The 15544-nt window shown below is 45.0% G+C and overlaps 2 protein-coding genes and 1 long non-coding RNA gene across 3 annotated transcripts; 2 read left to right on the top strand and 1 right to left on the bottom strand.

The window, feature by feature from the left end:
* Positions 1 to 829: 829 nt before the first annotated feature.
* On the top strand, positions 830 to 10072 carry LOC120669363. Its single transcript, XR_005672677.1, has 3 exons — positions 830 to 1550; positions 5271 to 9473; positions 9561 to 10072. It is a non-coding gene; the product is annotated as an uncharacterized LOC120669363 (long non-coding RNA).
* On the bottom strand, positions 4001 to 7841 carry LOC120669354 (adenylate kinase isoenzyme 6 homolog). Its single transcript, XM_039949125.1, has 3 exons — positions 7598 to 7841; positions 4523 to 4668; positions 4001 to 4441 (listed from the first exon to the last, which is right to left on the bottom strand). The coding sequence occupies exons 1-3, from the start codon at positions 7805 to 7807 to the stop codon at positions 4258 to 4260; spliced, it is 540 nt and encodes a 179-aa protein (XP_039805059.1). The 5' UTR covers positions 7808 to 7841; the 3' UTR covers positions 4001 to 4257.
* Positions 10073 to 10143: 71 nt separating the features above from the next.
* Positions 10144 to 12031, top strand: LOC120669345 (probable inorganic phosphate transporter 1-4). Its single transcript, XM_039949117.1, has one exon. The coding sequence runs from the start codon at positions 10263 to 10265 to the stop codon at positions 11877 to 11879; it is 1617 nt and encodes a 538-aa protein (XP_039805051.1). The 5' UTR covers positions 10144 to 10262; the 3' UTR covers positions 11880 to 12031.
* Positions 12032 to 15544: the final 3513 nt, after the last annotated feature.

Here is a 15544-nt window from a genome sequence, read left to right as displayed (position 1 = left end):
ATATGAAACAGTTATACTGTGTAATTAGCTATTTTTTAACTACATTTAATACTCCATACATGTATCTAAAGATTTGATGTGACAAAAACTGTTAAATTTTTTGGGGACTAAACATGGCCTATGTGTTGCAGTTCCTTCCTTGGTACTTTTCACATGCGCATCCCATTGCATTTGCAGTTCCTTCCTTTGTAAGCTTTTGTGTGCTGCATTGTTTTCCAGGATAAACGACCATGCCCATTACAGCATTGCGCGATTTTTTTTTTTTTTTGGCCCTGAGCCGTTAGGACGTTGCATCGTTTCTCGTTTCAAACTAGAACATTGGCGCACCGTTGGCGCGCACGCATGACCCGTGCTGTAGTATCACGATGGAAGACATATTGTTCGTTGAAGTTTTTTTTTCTTGGTTTGTATGGAGCCATTTTCTAAAATCGGATGTAATCTCTAATGTGTTTTTTAACTGCTACGTGGGTTGAGATTTACTTTGCTGGGTATTATATATTGGGTTTTGGTTTCTCTAGTAGTATATTATTTGACCGGTAGTGAAAAGTTAGGTACTAACATAATGGTTGATAGTAAATTAGCTATTTGGATTAATAAGGACTTAGGTCGCGAGCTGATGCTTATATTTGAGAAAAAATGTCTTATATATATTAGAGTATTATTAGTATCTTCTTTCCAATATCTAGCGAATTCTAGTAGGCTCAATAAAACTATCTGCATTCGTCATACGATATTTCTATTCTTTAAAAAAAATATTCTATTCTGATCAGTAGGATTCTCTTCTATATATTTAGTTTTTTCGCACCTATCATCATCTATATGTCATACTCTATAGCAACTACCATATATTTTATTCCATCTCTAACTACCACTTTATTTTAACAAACAAATTTCTTTTTACTCAACTATCTATAACTACCATCTCAAAATTTATTTTCTTCTTTTTTTACTTTCCTTTTTTCTCTCTTTTCCTTTCCCCTTCTTTTCTTTTCCCTCCGCCAGCCTCTATCTCGTTCACTCTCTTCAGGCCTCCCCCAGTCCCCCCTCAATCCGGCGGCGGCAGCAGCGGGCCGGCGTGGGGCTGCTACGGCGGCAGGCAACGGAACGGTGGCGGCCGTAGTTTGCGGCGGCGGCGCGGGGGCTCCAGCAATCCTCTCTCTCTCTCTCTCTCTCCCTCTCTCTCTTTGCGGACTCCGGCGGCAGTCGCCGATCGAGGTTGCGGGGTCAACGCCGGCGACCTTGCTCCCTCCTAGCGCCGTCGTGCCGTCCTCCGCCGTGGCCGGCCCCTGGCTCCCTCCCTCACTCTCAGATCCGGCTCTCCCGTCGTGGGTCGAGGTGCAGGGGCCCTACAAGCGCCGGCGAGTGCGTAGCCGCGGCGCCGCTGAGCTCGGGATGGGCGGCGCGTAGGACCGTTGCTCTCCTCGTCGCAACGGCGGTCGGCTCTAGGCGGCGGAGGCGCAGCGCGTGGTGGCTGGACCGCGTGGAGGAGGTGCGGCGGGACGGCTCCAGGAAGCTCTTCGAGCAAAAAACAATGGAAACTTACCAATCAGGTAAGCAGTTCACTTCCAAGTGTTTTTGTGACTTTGTGAGGTGCTTAGGTTGCGTTGCTAATTAGCTGGGACAGATGTTGCTTTGCTGGTTAGCTGGGAGAAATAATCCTTTTATATATTCGGTACCAATATTTTAAAGTGCATCTGTTAGAGAATTGACAGCAAATAAACGACGACAACAGTAGATCAATCACAAAGGACACAAGGATTTAATGTAAAAAACCCTCTCAATGCGAAAAGAAAAAAAATACGAGCCCCAACCAGCAAATTTTCACTATATCAAATGCGATTATAGGATACTGAATCGGCAGCTTACAAGAGGCATATATATATATATATATATATATATATATATATATATATATATATATATGTAACAACCCTAATCGCTCCGGCCCAAGCCTCTGGCAACGAGCCTTCGCTGTGCTACGTCTAAAGTCAGCCTTTATACGTGTTCAATTGAATTTGGATCACAATTCAACAGCATCACTTACTGTTAGTACTATTTTGGTCCGTCCAGCGCTTATTGAAGTCTGTACTACTATGGTGTCTGGAATTTTCCAAGCTCCGTCTACCTCACACAGTCTAGATTTTTCTCCATTGCATCGATTTTTTCGTGAGTCTGCCCCATTGGCCTCCTGTACTCGGTACCTATTTTTTATACTATATATGTATGCACCACATGGCTGTTAACGCTTTGTCTGAAACAAAGGCCGTGTTTAGATGTTTTGTAAAAAAAATTTGCGATGAAATCTTGCTAATTTGAAATATTAAATGAAGTCTATTTACAAAACTTTTTGCACATATGGTTTGTAAATCGCGAGACGAATCTAATAATGCTAATTAGTCTATGATTAATTCATAATTAGCAGATGGTTACTGTAGCATCACTGTTGCAAATCATGGATTAAGTAGGCCCATTAGATTCGTCTCGCGATTTACAGACCATCCATACAAAAAGTTTTGTAAATAGACTTCATTTAGTACTCTATGCATGTGTCGAAACATTCGATGTGATATTTTTTTGGTTTACGGAGTTTATGGGTTGTGATGTAAACAGACCAAAATCGATCCGTAGCATGCACGATACGTCTAGATTTTTTCTCGATTGCCTCGACAGACCAAAACGGGACTCGTCGTCTGCACGATTGCAGGTCTCAATATTTTACGATAAATGTTTGTGCGTTCAACCAACACCGTACGTTGAAAATCAAACGGCCAAATTTTATTTTGATGACGTGGTCCAACCAAACGAGGCCGAATGCACCGGCTCTAGAGTTTAAAGATACAAAGTCAAATGCAGCATTACCTACTACTAGCGGTTCTAGACATATATTTGTTGAAATTGGACCGAGCTGTAGATTGTATCATTTCTTGTTTCGAATATAAAGTAGGCATAATTATTAGAACTAGCTTACCCATTAAACTAGCGAGGGCATCGGTTTATTGGTCTGAAGTACTTTTAGTATACTAGTTGTGTAAGAGCATATATATATATATATATATATATATATATATATATATATATATATATATATATATATATATATATATATATATATATATATATCCGGCAGGTTACCCATATCTCATTCTATATATTTTCTCTTTTCATCACTAATAATACTTTTTTGCGTTTTTGGTCGTCACTCGTCAGTGTTGTACTAGAAGGATTGCACTCATCTCATTAATAATTCAACAAGTCCTTTGAGTAATTACTAGTGTACCATTATACTCACTCCGTCCCATGAAGAATATGATTCTAGATTATTCAGACAGATTAGTGGTGGCGTAAAAAAACTCTTGTACTCTCATTTGTTTGGCACATGCAGGTAGTTTTGGCATGCAAAGCTCTAAAATTACACTCTCCGTGGTTTTTTTTCCTTCAAACGTAGGATTGTACTTTTCATGGACCGGTTATGTGTCATGCAACTTGCAACCTTATGTCGGTCCATACACAAATATGATCATACATCAACGAGTCATTATTTTCCTTGTAATTCTTTTCCTATAAATTGCTCGCCTGTCAAAGCAAACAAATGTCTAGCTCAACTTAGCCTTTTGTCTTGTCATCTTAATCTGCTAACCTATATCCAAAACTGATTCCAGATGACTAAATAAACTAAAAATAGTATTCGTTCTGACTTCTGAGCCGACTACAGAGTACAAACATGTCTGATTGAAAATTGCAATCAAGATTTACTTCCTATTTGCAATTGAAATGATTCTAAAAGAATTTATTAACCAACTTAGATAAACTGGCAATTACATAAATTATAATTTACGAAACACTTCTGTAGATGTAGCATCATAATTATACTATCTAATGTGGGTCTGTCACTGAAAACAGGGATTAAGAATCCTGTGAGATGTTTTAGTTCTGTTTGTTCTGCAGTAAACCGCATGATCATTTTATGCCTTCGGAAGGATATAATCAAACTGGCGTTAAGTATCTCAATGAAAAATCCAAACTAATAATTTACACATTCAAAATTGTATTCTTACAATCTAAGACATACATATGTTAGGGAAATAAACCCCACTTCGTCAGACAATACAAACCAATAAACAAAGCATACGATCCAAGTCAATATATTTGTTCGTCTTTCCATTTTTTTTTTGTGGGTGGGTCATGGGTGGGGGTAGGGGGGAGTAGTGGAGTACTACCCCTAGGGCAACATATAGGTTTAACAGGTCAATTAGCTCATCAGGATGGTCTCCAGTTATTTACCCAGTCTGTCAATGTACCTACGTTCCTACTAATATCCTCCACGTTGTCGCTTCTCAAGGGCATCACAATGTCCTCTTTGTAGCTCCCCCTCGCCTCCTCCAAGAGCACTTGGAAGATCTCACACTCTATGTTGTTTGAGAGCTTGGAACCCGTATAGCCTCTGCAAATAAGATTTTGTCAAAAATAATGCTCGTGGACTCGTGGTCTGTCAGTTGTTCTGTGCAAATTCCACATTGATTACCTGCTGGTCAAGCGATCATGCAGAATTGAGTTATCAGTCTGGAGCACAACTACTAGGTCAAACCAACGCTCTGGAAAGAAATCACATCCGTGGTAATCTACCAGTATACCACCTTCTTCCATCATGTCCTCAAGCTCGTCGCAGACCTGCAACCAAAAATATAGCAACCATTAAGCACATTATCCAACAGCTGAAATAAGGTATACTGACAGTCTTCTCAGCAAACTGAATAACAAAATGGGAACATGGGGATCCATAGGCACCGAACTGGATCTAGGAAGTGAACATACTGAGGCAAACAGCGTCAATCTATGGGCAGAATAGAGCATACCAAATAGATCTATCAAAGATAATTGTACAGTTGTTTTTCTTTTGTAATGCTGCAGAGAGCCAGACACACGATCTATCACAGAAAGGGCTTAACTGTACAACACAAAGACCTATCTGCTAAATTTTCAAAAAGGAAATAGGAATGTATCTGACTTATTTTGTGTCCTGGGTTTAATTTCATGGTCCAAATCTTTGTGAAAATACAAGAAACAACAAACGAGAGAAGAATACGTAACAGAACCATCAAAGTTGAATATTCGCTTCATTTTCTTAAATATAGCTATTGATACTGACAGCAGAGTGAGCGGGCAGAACTGATGAACAATTTTATCTCACTGTATTAGCTATGATTACAACCAAGGAGAGAAGGAACTATCCATCATCCAAACAAACTGACTGCTCCAATCTCACTGTGCAGCAATGTAGGTCCACAAAGCAATGTCAAAGAAAAAATGTTTTGAGTTGCATGCTGCATTCATTGATTGTGTTTTCTTCCTCAACCTGCCATGAAGCAAGCTGTGGAGAGACAGCCAAGGATTATGACAACCATAATTGAAGAATAAAGCATTTTTCTTGCGAAGGAATAAATGCTATACATACCTATCGCCCTTTCACTATTGAAAATTGTAAGAATTTTGAAGTGTTTAGTCTGGTCATATGGTATTATTAGAATTATCAAAAGAGCTACCTGAATCATACTAATCGTCGGTTTTATGTAACATGACTAGCTTCAGATTGCAATTACAGACAGATGGAATTATCCAAAGAACTTACACATATAGCTCCAGTTCCAGGTGATCATTGTTGTAGAGCTAGGATGTAGGTCCAAAAGCAGACCCATGCTAGTCTCGAGGAAGTTATTAATCCAATAGAAGAGCACCATCCACATTGAGAATGGAGTGATTCCAAGTGGAATGTTGCACAAGTGGAACATATCTTCTTATTGAATACCAGCATCGGTCAAGCCACAGACAGACCCCCTGGCCAATCCTGTTCCACTGAATCCCCATCCCAGGTCTACAGCAATCATCATTGACAGACAGGATAACTTGCTGTATGTTCATTAGTTAATCCTATGCAACAGGTACTAACATGACTAGCTTCAGATTGGAACTACCTACAGATGGTATTGTCCAAAGAATTTGCACAAATAGCTCCAGTTCCAGGTGATCATTGCTGTAGAGCTAGGATGTATGTCCACAAAGCAGACCCATGCTAGGTTCAAGGAAGAAAAATTTAATCCAGTAGAAGAGCACCATCCACAATGAGAATAAAATGATTCTTTCTGGAATGTTGCACTAATGGTAATGGATCAAGTCTTCTTGAATACCAGCATCAGTAATGCATGGACAGACATCCCAGGTCTACAACAATCATCATTAACAGGATAACCTGCTGTAAATTCATTAGTTAATCCTATACAACAAGTAGCGACATGACTATTTCAGATTGCAACTACCTCAAGATAGTATTATCCAAAGAACTGACGCCGACAAACCCAGTTCCGGGTGATCCTTGTTGTAGAGCTAGGATGTAGGTCCACAAAACAACCCCATGTCAGTCTCAAGAAAAATTTAGCCCAGTTGAAGAGCAACATCCACACAAGAGTGGAGGGATTCCAACATCAGTTGAGACATACTCCCTCCGTCCCAAATTACTAGTCGTTTTGGCTTTTCAAGATTCATGGGCTTTGTTATGCATCTAGACATAATATATATGTATCTAGAAAAGCCAAAACGACTAATAATTTGGGACGGAGGGAGTAGACAAACATCCCAGGTGGTCTACAACAATCATCATTGACAAAAAGGATAAATTGATGTAAGTTCATTAGTTAATCCTATACCACAGGTAACAATCACTTTGATGTAAGCCTTCTTCAAACTCGACCGATTTAGGTGAACAAGAATGAGGCATGGCCTGCTTTTGTTTTATTTTGTTCTTGATGACATTGTAATTCCTAAGTGACGTCTGCCATTTGCGCTGGCTTGCTGCTTTTGTCCTTGTCTGACTGGCGGCACCCCCTTCTTTAGCAGATGGGGAAGGAGTGGAAGCAACTTCGTCGTGGAGAAAGGAGGGTGACCCTGAGCAAAGAAAGATGCCTTGCCTCTCATCAATCAGTTTTCTCTCTAGCATAAAGTCGTACTACTGTCTCCACAAAAGAATGCAATTCTCACTCCCTGAGAAGTCAAATTGTTTCAAATCCGAAGAGCAGTGAAGCAATGAAGCATACAAACTGTTCTGACAGATGATGATTCTGTCTGACAGGCTTAAGAGCAGTAAGACAGTCAAAATGTTCCGGTCAATCAATTTAAAATGGAAACTTGTTTGCTCCAAAAGCATACTAAACGTCTCCTACGTGTTCTGACAGGTGATGTAGAATGGCCAATCCATGAACGGGGCCGTATTTCCCAAACGAGCAACTAGGTAGAGGCGTAGAGCAGTAAAGCTAGCATAGCCCTGCCGTAGGGCGGATGACATTGCAAAACACCAATTTGAAACTATCGCATCTTACAAGCTAATCACGGAAGGCATAATACAATACAACTCACAGCGCTGATCAACCCCAAAAACAATATCCAATTTTCAGGATCCACGCATGAGACATCAGGTATTTCATCTCTATTTTTAATTTAATCCACACGAGAAATGGTGAAATCGCGGTCCAGATTACACGAATCGATTGAACGCAGAAGCCAGGATTGGGAGAGGGCGGGGGGTGCTAGCGGCGAGGCGGACGCTTACCAAGTCCTCGTTGATGACGTGGCACTCGAGGTCGTCGTCCCAGCCGTCGTGGAGGCCCTTCTCGCGGACGAGGTCGCCGATGTTGACGTGGCGGAGGCCCGCGGCTTCGGAGAGGAGGGAGCAGGTCGTCGTCTTCCCCGTGCCCGGCGTCCCCGTCACCAGCACGTTCGGCCGCGGGCGCCGAGCGGCGGCGCCGTTCGCCGCCGCCATCGGGAGGGCAGGGTTTTAGGTTTTTCCCTCTCGATCGATGCGAAATTGCGAATCTTTTATACGGGCCCGTCTGCTAATATGGAGCACGACACGGTTGTGGGCTTTCGGCAGTAGGATGCTTTGTGGGCCGGTAAGTTTTGCTTGCTGGGCCGGATTCTTGTCATTTCTTACGAGCTATCAAACCTTCATAACAAAATGAAAACAGCTTTTTCCTATAAAAAAATGAAAACAGCTTTCTTTTAGCAAGCATTACTCTCTCTATTTCTCTTAGCCTTCCTAGCTAAATAAAAACAGATTTAATAGAAAAATGAAATGAAAAAAACAGCTTTCTTTTATAGGCTAGGGATGACAAATGTGCGCTCATCTTTCCCACAATAAGTTTATTCTAGCACTGTCCTAAGTCAGACGATCCTAAATATGATGAAATTTATACAAAAATGTAGCAATATTTATCATACTAAATATATATTGCTAAATTCATAGTATACTTATTTGATGTTTTGAATGCTGATACTCTCTCTATAAAACATGGTCAAATTAAGATAATTTGACTTAGGATAAAGCTAAAACATGCACTAAATTTTTTTCTAGGTATGGAGTATATATGGTTCCACGGAACCGAGCAAGGAAACTACTTTTTCAATCTTTCAACTAGGTGTGAAATAACATTCAGTAGTTAAAAAGTCAGGATGTCTTATAGACAATATTTCAAAAAACATAGCTACCAAAATTTTTGATCAAACCTTGTCTAAAACATGAAGCATTTGTGGCCTTGTAGGAGTACAACGCAAATAGGCAAACACCTGCTCTTTTCATGGTTTGCTCTCTAGGTGCTTGTGTTCCATACGTCGTTCCGCAATATGTCATCTGCTAGGAAGATGGAACCCTGTTGCAACAGCCGAACACAATGAGTCATCATCTCGTGGCTCCTTGCTAAGTGCTCCTTTAGTCACTTTCCCCAGCGGTTACAGGCCTGCAGCAGGATGCAGGTGCTAGCGGTCTGAGTTAACTGCCACCACATTCAGCCTCTCCCATGCAGATCCAATCTGTCCATTTCTTTCGTAACCTCTGCCTCAGTTAGATCCCTAACTAAGCTATCAACCAAGCATTGCAACTTGCAAGTGGCAACACGATTTGGAGGTTTACATTGGGCAAGACATGTTGCATAATGCGCATTGTGCTGGCCTACATCCAGTGCTTTTTCACAAGATTTTGTTTAAACGTCTATTTGCCATGTTGAGTTTTTGTCAGCGGTTCGTTTTGTGTTTACCTGGGAACTGGTTTCAGACTTGGTGAAACCAATCAACAAACACGTCGAAACTGAAAAATAGAGAACAAGTCAAATTATTGTAATAAACTTGTCCCGTTGCCAATGACATGATTTTGAACATTTCATTGCCGACAACAAGTAGAGAACTTTATTGGATTCTTCATGCAGTGGGGGTCGAATCTTGTCCTTCGGCAGTGGTTGGGGTGAATAATTCAGATTTGGCTTTGTGAAAACTACCCAAGAAATAGCATGTGTTTTTAGAATGGCAGAAGGCACAGTTTACTGCAACTGTGGCGGCCCATGGTCGCCATGATCAAGAATCGGTGAAGCTCTCCTGCAGGAAGCTCTAGTAAGAAGATCAAAGAGGATCTCGCATCTCGCTGGTAATCATTGATGGTAATTAATAAGGTGGAAGCAGAACCATCGTGTTAAAACCAGAACAATTCCAGTTACTGAAACTAACTGTTTGGTTGTCAATGACAGGTTCTGAAGATTCCACCCCTGCCAAGAGTACTTTATGGATTGATCTTGGTACGATAGCGTTCTGAATCCTGTTTCCAATATTCTCGTAGAAAATAACCCTTTTGAAGTTACTTTCTCCGGAACATTATGTTTTGGTGATCCACTGAGTTATTTTTCCCAATAGTCAGGTGCATCCACTGAGTTATTTTTCCCAGCACCAGTAGAGAATTGGTTGCCTTTTCAGTTGCCTTGAAAACTGAAAAGGGTACACTTACAACTCCATTTCCACTTGTATCTAAAGTTCCTAGACACAATATTCACAAACAGCATGAACAAGAATTTCTAACACACAATCTACTACCCCAGTGCTAGCCTCCAACAGACATCCAATGTGAAGAGGTTTATTCACCAGCGTTTCTCCGGATATTCTACTCACCAACATCTCTTCCCGTTGGGCCGGATCCAGTCCACTGCCACCGCGCCTTGGACTCTCCATCGACCCCTTCGACACCTGCTCCTTGTTGCTTCTGAGCCATGCTGGAGACAGCACCACCACACCGTCGCCGCCCGTGCCTTCTACACGGCCATGTTCCGAGGCGGCCGGACAGCAACCGCGCCCCCCTCTCGTATCTTGCCGTTGTCTCCTTCGTCGCGCCAAATGCGCGCCTGCCTATATAGTCCGCCTAGATTGCTTGCGATCGGGGAAGCAGCGGCGGCGGCGAGATGGCGCCGGAGAAGCTGCAGGTGCTGCACGCGCTGGACGAGGCTGGGACGCAGCGGTACCACGTGCGCGCGGTGGTCATCGCCGGCACGGGCTTCTTCGCCGACGCCTACGACCTCTTCTGCATCACGCTGGTCACCAAGCTCCTGGGTCGCATCTACTACCACGCCCCGGGCGGCCGCGGCGAGCCGGGGCGGCTCCCGCCGCGGCTGGAGGCGGCGATCGGCGGCGCCACCTTCTGCGGCATGGTCGCCGGGCAGCTCCTCTTCGGCTGGCTCGGCGACCGCGCCGGCCGCAAGCGGTTCTACGGCAAGACCGTCCTGCTCATGGCCGCCGGCTCCTTCCTCTCGGGCCTCTCCTTCGGCAACTCCGCCGGCGGCGTCATGGCCACGCTCTGCTTCTTCCGCTTCTGGCTCGGCGTCGGCGTCGGCGGGGACTACCCGCTCTCGGCGACCATCGTGGCCGAGTACGCCGGCAAGCGGACGAGGGGCGCCCTCGTCGCCGCCGTCTTCGCCATGGAGGGCTTCGGCGTCCTCGCCGGCTGCATCGTCACGCTCGTCGTCTCCGCCACGCTCCAGGCGCGGTCCGCCGCGCCGGCGTTCGAGGCGGACCCCGCCGCGTCCACGCCGCCGCATGCCGACTACGCGTGGCGGATCGTCCTCATGGCCGGCGCCGTCCCGGCCTGCCTCACCTACCGCTGGCGGAAGCGGATGCCCGAGACGGCGCGCTACACGGCGCTGGTCGCGCGCGACGCCGGCAGGGCCGCGCGCGACATGTCCCGGGTGCTCGACGTCGACATCGCCGGCGAGCCGGACAAGGTGGACCGCCTCACCAGGGGCCGGGACTACGGCGTCCTCTCCCTCCGCTTCGCGCGCCGCCACGGCCTCCACCTCCTCGGCGCCGCAGCGTCCTGGTTCGTGCTCGGCGTCGTCTTCTACTTCCAGAACATCCTCCAGGGGCACATCTTCAGCGACGCCGGGTGGGTGCCCAGGGCGCGCGCCATGAGCGCCCTCGAGGAGGCCTACCGCGTCAGCCGCGCGCAGGCCATCATCGCGCTCTGCGGCGCGCTGCCGGGCTACTGGTTCGCCGTCGCCTTCGTCGACGTCCTCGGCCGGAAGGCCATCCAGTTCCTGGGCTTCGCCATGATGGCGGGGTTCATGCTCGCCATCGCCGCGCTCTACGACGGCCTGGCGAGCCCCGGGCGGCAGGCGTGGCTGCTGGCCATGTACACCTTCACCTTTTTCTTCGCCAACTTCGGGCCCAACAGCACCACCTTCATCGTGCCGGCGGAGATCTTCCCGGCGCGCCTCCGCGCGACGTGCCACGGGATGTCGGCGGCGGCGGGGAAGGCCGGCGCCATCGTCGGGACGTTCGGGTTCATGTACGCCGCGCAGAAGGCGGACGGCAGCGAGGCGGCCGAGACGGGGTACCCGTCGGGCATCAGCGTGCGCGCCTCCCTCTTCGTGCTCGCCGCGTCCAACGTGCTGGGGATACTCTTCACCTGCCTTCTGCCGGAGCCGAAGGGGAGGTCGCTGGAGGAGGTGTCCGGCGACGGCGGCGAGTCCCTGAACGGAGATGACGCCGACGTGGGCGACTCCCAGATCCTCCCGTCGTTGTAGATGCTCCTTTTGTTTTGTGATGGCGATGACAAGGGGATGCCGGCGCTCATGGCTGGCGGGGCAATAGATTTTGCGCGCGCATTATTTGGATTTAAATCATGGTCTTCTTATATATATAAACATCGACCAAAATTACCCCAAATCATCTCAAATTGAACTGAAGTCAACGATCCAACAAGTGGTGGCTGCATAGCTTGGGTACAGAATGCCAATGTTTTACGGGAGACCCGCACATGAATTGCAGGAGCAAACTACATTTCCGGAGTCAATGAAGGGGCTGCAGGGCTGCAAACGCGGGATCCAATTCGGCAGTCGCTCGCCAGAGCGATGCTGGCGGACGATGCGCGCCCCGCGCCCGACACGCTCCGCTTCACGCGAGTTATCACCAGAGCGTGCGTGGCTAGCATTTATTTTCCTTTTTTTTCTTTTAGTTTTACTTCTTTTTTTGGGTGGATTCGGTTCATTTTTTTGGGTGGGTTTAGTTTTACTTCTCAACACGTGGGTACGTACCATCATTACCATGGGCAAATCATTTCTTTCCTTTCATTTCCCCGTATCTTCCTTGTTTAATATCTGGGTAGCTACAACCACTAGCTACATATCTAATCAAATTCATATGTTTAAAATATTTATCTACAAAGAGTTATGCAGAAAGTTGTGCGAAGAAGTTTTGTTAACTATGAGTTGATTATTTGTACAAATTATTTATAAAAATTTTGTTAGAACAATTATGCGGAGAAATTTTAATTATAATTTTGCTCATAAATTTTCTTTGGCACTATTCTTATGTAAAACTTGTTATTAAAGGTTATCACTAAGAAGTTATTCAGAAAAATTATAAGGATAAATTATGCAACAAAAACTTGTCCAAAACTTTTCTAATAACAATTTTATTGGAAAGATATCATAGAAAAGTTTGGATATAAAAAATTATATACAAAAGTTATATGTACAAATTTATAACTTTCTAAAAAAGAAAATTACGGAAAATAAAACTTTCCAAAAAAGGAAAGTTCTGAGCTGTCGGGGAATCTCTCGCTCGCGAGCCTCTGTCGAGCGCTCGCGAGTTAGAAATTCCCGCTGCAAACCCCGCAGCCTTGCCTGAATGCAAAAAATTTGGTGCAGCAGGGCTGCAAACCCCGCACCCTGCAGCCCTGCCTGGATGCTAGACGCGTGGCAGTGCTTTCAAATCCAACAGAGAGACCTCGGGATAGCTCGGCTTCTGGATTATGATGGGCAGGCGTAGACGGCTCGGCTCGTTCGGCTTGGTTGCAGCCGGGGTGACGGGTTTCCTTTGTACAGCCATCAAATCTCATCGTCGTTGAAGTCGGGGCGGCAAGACCGGATGCGGCGGAGCCGCGGAGGGAGGCGATCGCAGGCAACGCAGGGTCGGGCGGCCGCGCAGGGAGGCGGCCGCGAGGGACGTGGGGCCAGGCGGCCGGGCGGAGAGGAGGAGGCTGCGGCCGACGAGTTGCCGGGCGACCAGGAGGCACAGCGGAGGGGAGGCGGCCACGGGCAATGGGAACGGCAGCTAGTCGGGGAGGCTGCAAGTGCTCCTGTTCCTGCCCAATCTGAATCCTCATGCTGATCCTGATCTATATGGATAGATTTGGAATTCGGGCCCAAATTGTCTGCTTTTCGTTCATTCATGCTCTTGGGATCAAATAGAATCTTTTGGAGCGATCTTCCCTTCTGCCATGGCAGTGGCGGCGTCCGGGATCGAGAACCGTGGCCGCACGAAGAATAACCGCGACGCTCTGAGCGACGTGATTAGATGTGGAAGCCGAGCCGCGAGTCGCTACATCTCCCGTGCGTCCAAACCAGAAGCTGATCCGTCTCTGCCTAGCTGCCTCCGTAACATGCTGGCTCGCTCTGTGTTGCTGTCGTCGGATGGGCACGTGAAGGACATCGAAGCGGGGCTGCAGCAAGCTGCATTTACAGCCCTCCTGCAGGGATTTTTTTTTTCTTCCCAATGAAGGCCTCTCAATGTCCTCTGAACCTGGAAAAGGGGGACCCCACATCTATCTATAATGATACTAAGAGGAAGCAAGAAAATTTATTTTGACTTTTGAGATCTGCTATTTATCATCTATTGAAATTTTTTATGCTGGTGGTGTTATCACGATTTTAGTGTAGCAAAATTGGCAGACTTTATAATGTTCTAGATATTGTCATATAGTGCTGTAGATGCTCTTTACTACTCCGTCCCTAAAAGAACCCAACTCTCGCTTTCTGAGGAGTCAAACAATTTGAAATTTGACTAAATTATATAAAAGTTTACTAACATTTATATCTCCAAATAGGTTTAGTATAAAAATGTATTGCATTATTAATCTAATAATAATTATTTTGTAACATAAATGTTAATTATTTTGTATAAATTTGATCAAACTTAAAATTATTTGACTCCTCAAGAGGCAAGAGTTGCATTCTTTTTAAAACAGAGGTAGTATGTTTTAAGCATTGTTTTCACATGGTGCATATACTCCACGTTCCAGCCATATGCAATACGAGAGCATAATACCTACATCATTGGAGAACAACATGTACAACATCATAAAATTCACCCCTTTAATCTAATAATAATAATAATAATAATAAAATTCACCGCCCTCTCTAAATCTGTCGACAAATAAATAGTCATTTCCATTTGTTCTTACAATTTATTTATGAGCCTAATTGTTCTCTGTAGTTCTTGCAAAAATTATGCATTGCACTCAACGTGATCTAGCCAAATTTTGGAGCAGAATTTGAATACCGGAATTCTTGCATAACCACTTGAGTATTGAACAGCTTGACCCGGGTTATGAATTCTGGGATTTTCATTATATTTTCAAATATCCATCAAAGTTTCTCCAAATCTATAACTCTTATAAAAAAACTCCCCACAACAACTCATTAATTGCTATTTCTCTAGCATGTGGTGCAGCCACATGACCTTAATATTTTTTAGCCGCCCGATCTTTGATCCAACGACACAGACCTCATGCGGTGCCTCCTTAGACTGCCTCCGCGGCTCTGCCCTCTATTGCCATTCCGTCCGTGCATGGTGGAGCCGTTCTTGGCAACGTACGTAGGCTCCCATCCCATTGGCCACAACAATTTCCAAAAAAAATTAATGCAACTCTTCATTTTCACGACGCCTTAACAGCCTTCCTCTATCATAATTGATGGCATGATCCTTTTATTTATGTGGCTGTTTCATTCTGGTTCTTAATTCAATTTTTCTCTGCCCAATCCCCTTCGTTTGTCTTCCCAAAACCATTCTTCTATATTTCTTCCCCAAAGCATCTCGATCATTTCGCTTCACCTGATTTTTCCCTTTGGAATGGCCCTCTACATCTACGTATTCTGATTTGGCACAAGAAGTCTACCAATTTCTCCTCCATCTTCCCCGCCCCCTGATTTGTTTTAGCCTTTGGAATGGCCCTCTACATCTACATATTCTGATTTGGCACAGGCAGTCTACCAATTTCTCCTCCATTTATGAGGTAAGTGCTAATAATTCTTTCAGTGAATATTTCTAACCATGTTATAATTCCCGTGATTTTTTTCCCTTTTGGAATGGCCCCGTACATCTACCTACCCTGATTTGTCACCAACATCCTACCAATTTTTCCTCCATCTATTGTACTGAGGTTAGTGCTGATGATTTCTCTGATTAT

The sequence above is a fragment of the Panicum virgatum genome, chromosome 2K (genome assembly GCF_016808335.1).
Source record: "Panicum virgatum strain AP13 chromosome 2K, P.virgatum_v5, whole genome shotgun sequence".
NCBI classification, from domain to species: Eukaryota; Viridiplantae; Streptophyta; class Magnoliopsida; order Poales; family Poaceae; genus Panicum; species Panicum virgatum.
The sequence above is the reverse complement of the archived record's forward strand: the minus strand, read 5'-3'. Positions and strand labels throughout refer to the sequence as shown.

What these genes read in the sequence shown, in the direction of transcription:
- LOC120669345 (XM_039949117.1), top strand. Translation starts at nt 10,263, where the DNA reads ATGGCGCCGGAGAAGCTGCAGGTGCTGCACGCGCTGGACGAGGCTGGG.
- LOC120669354 (XM_039949125.1), bottom strand. Translation starts at nt 7,807, where the DNA reads ATGGCGGCGGCGAACGGCGCCGCCGCTCGGCGCCCGCGGCCGAACGTG. An exon ending in ACGTCATCAACGAGGACTTG is followed by an intron (nt 4,669 to 7,597) that starts GTAAGCGTCCGC and finishes TTTTGGTTGCAG; the next exon opens with GTCTGCGACGAGCTTGAGGA. An exon ending in CATGATCGCTTGACCAGCAG is followed by an intron (nt 4,442 to 4,522) that starts GTAATCAATGTG and finishes TCTTATTTGCAG; the next exon opens with AGGCTATACGGGTTCCAAGC.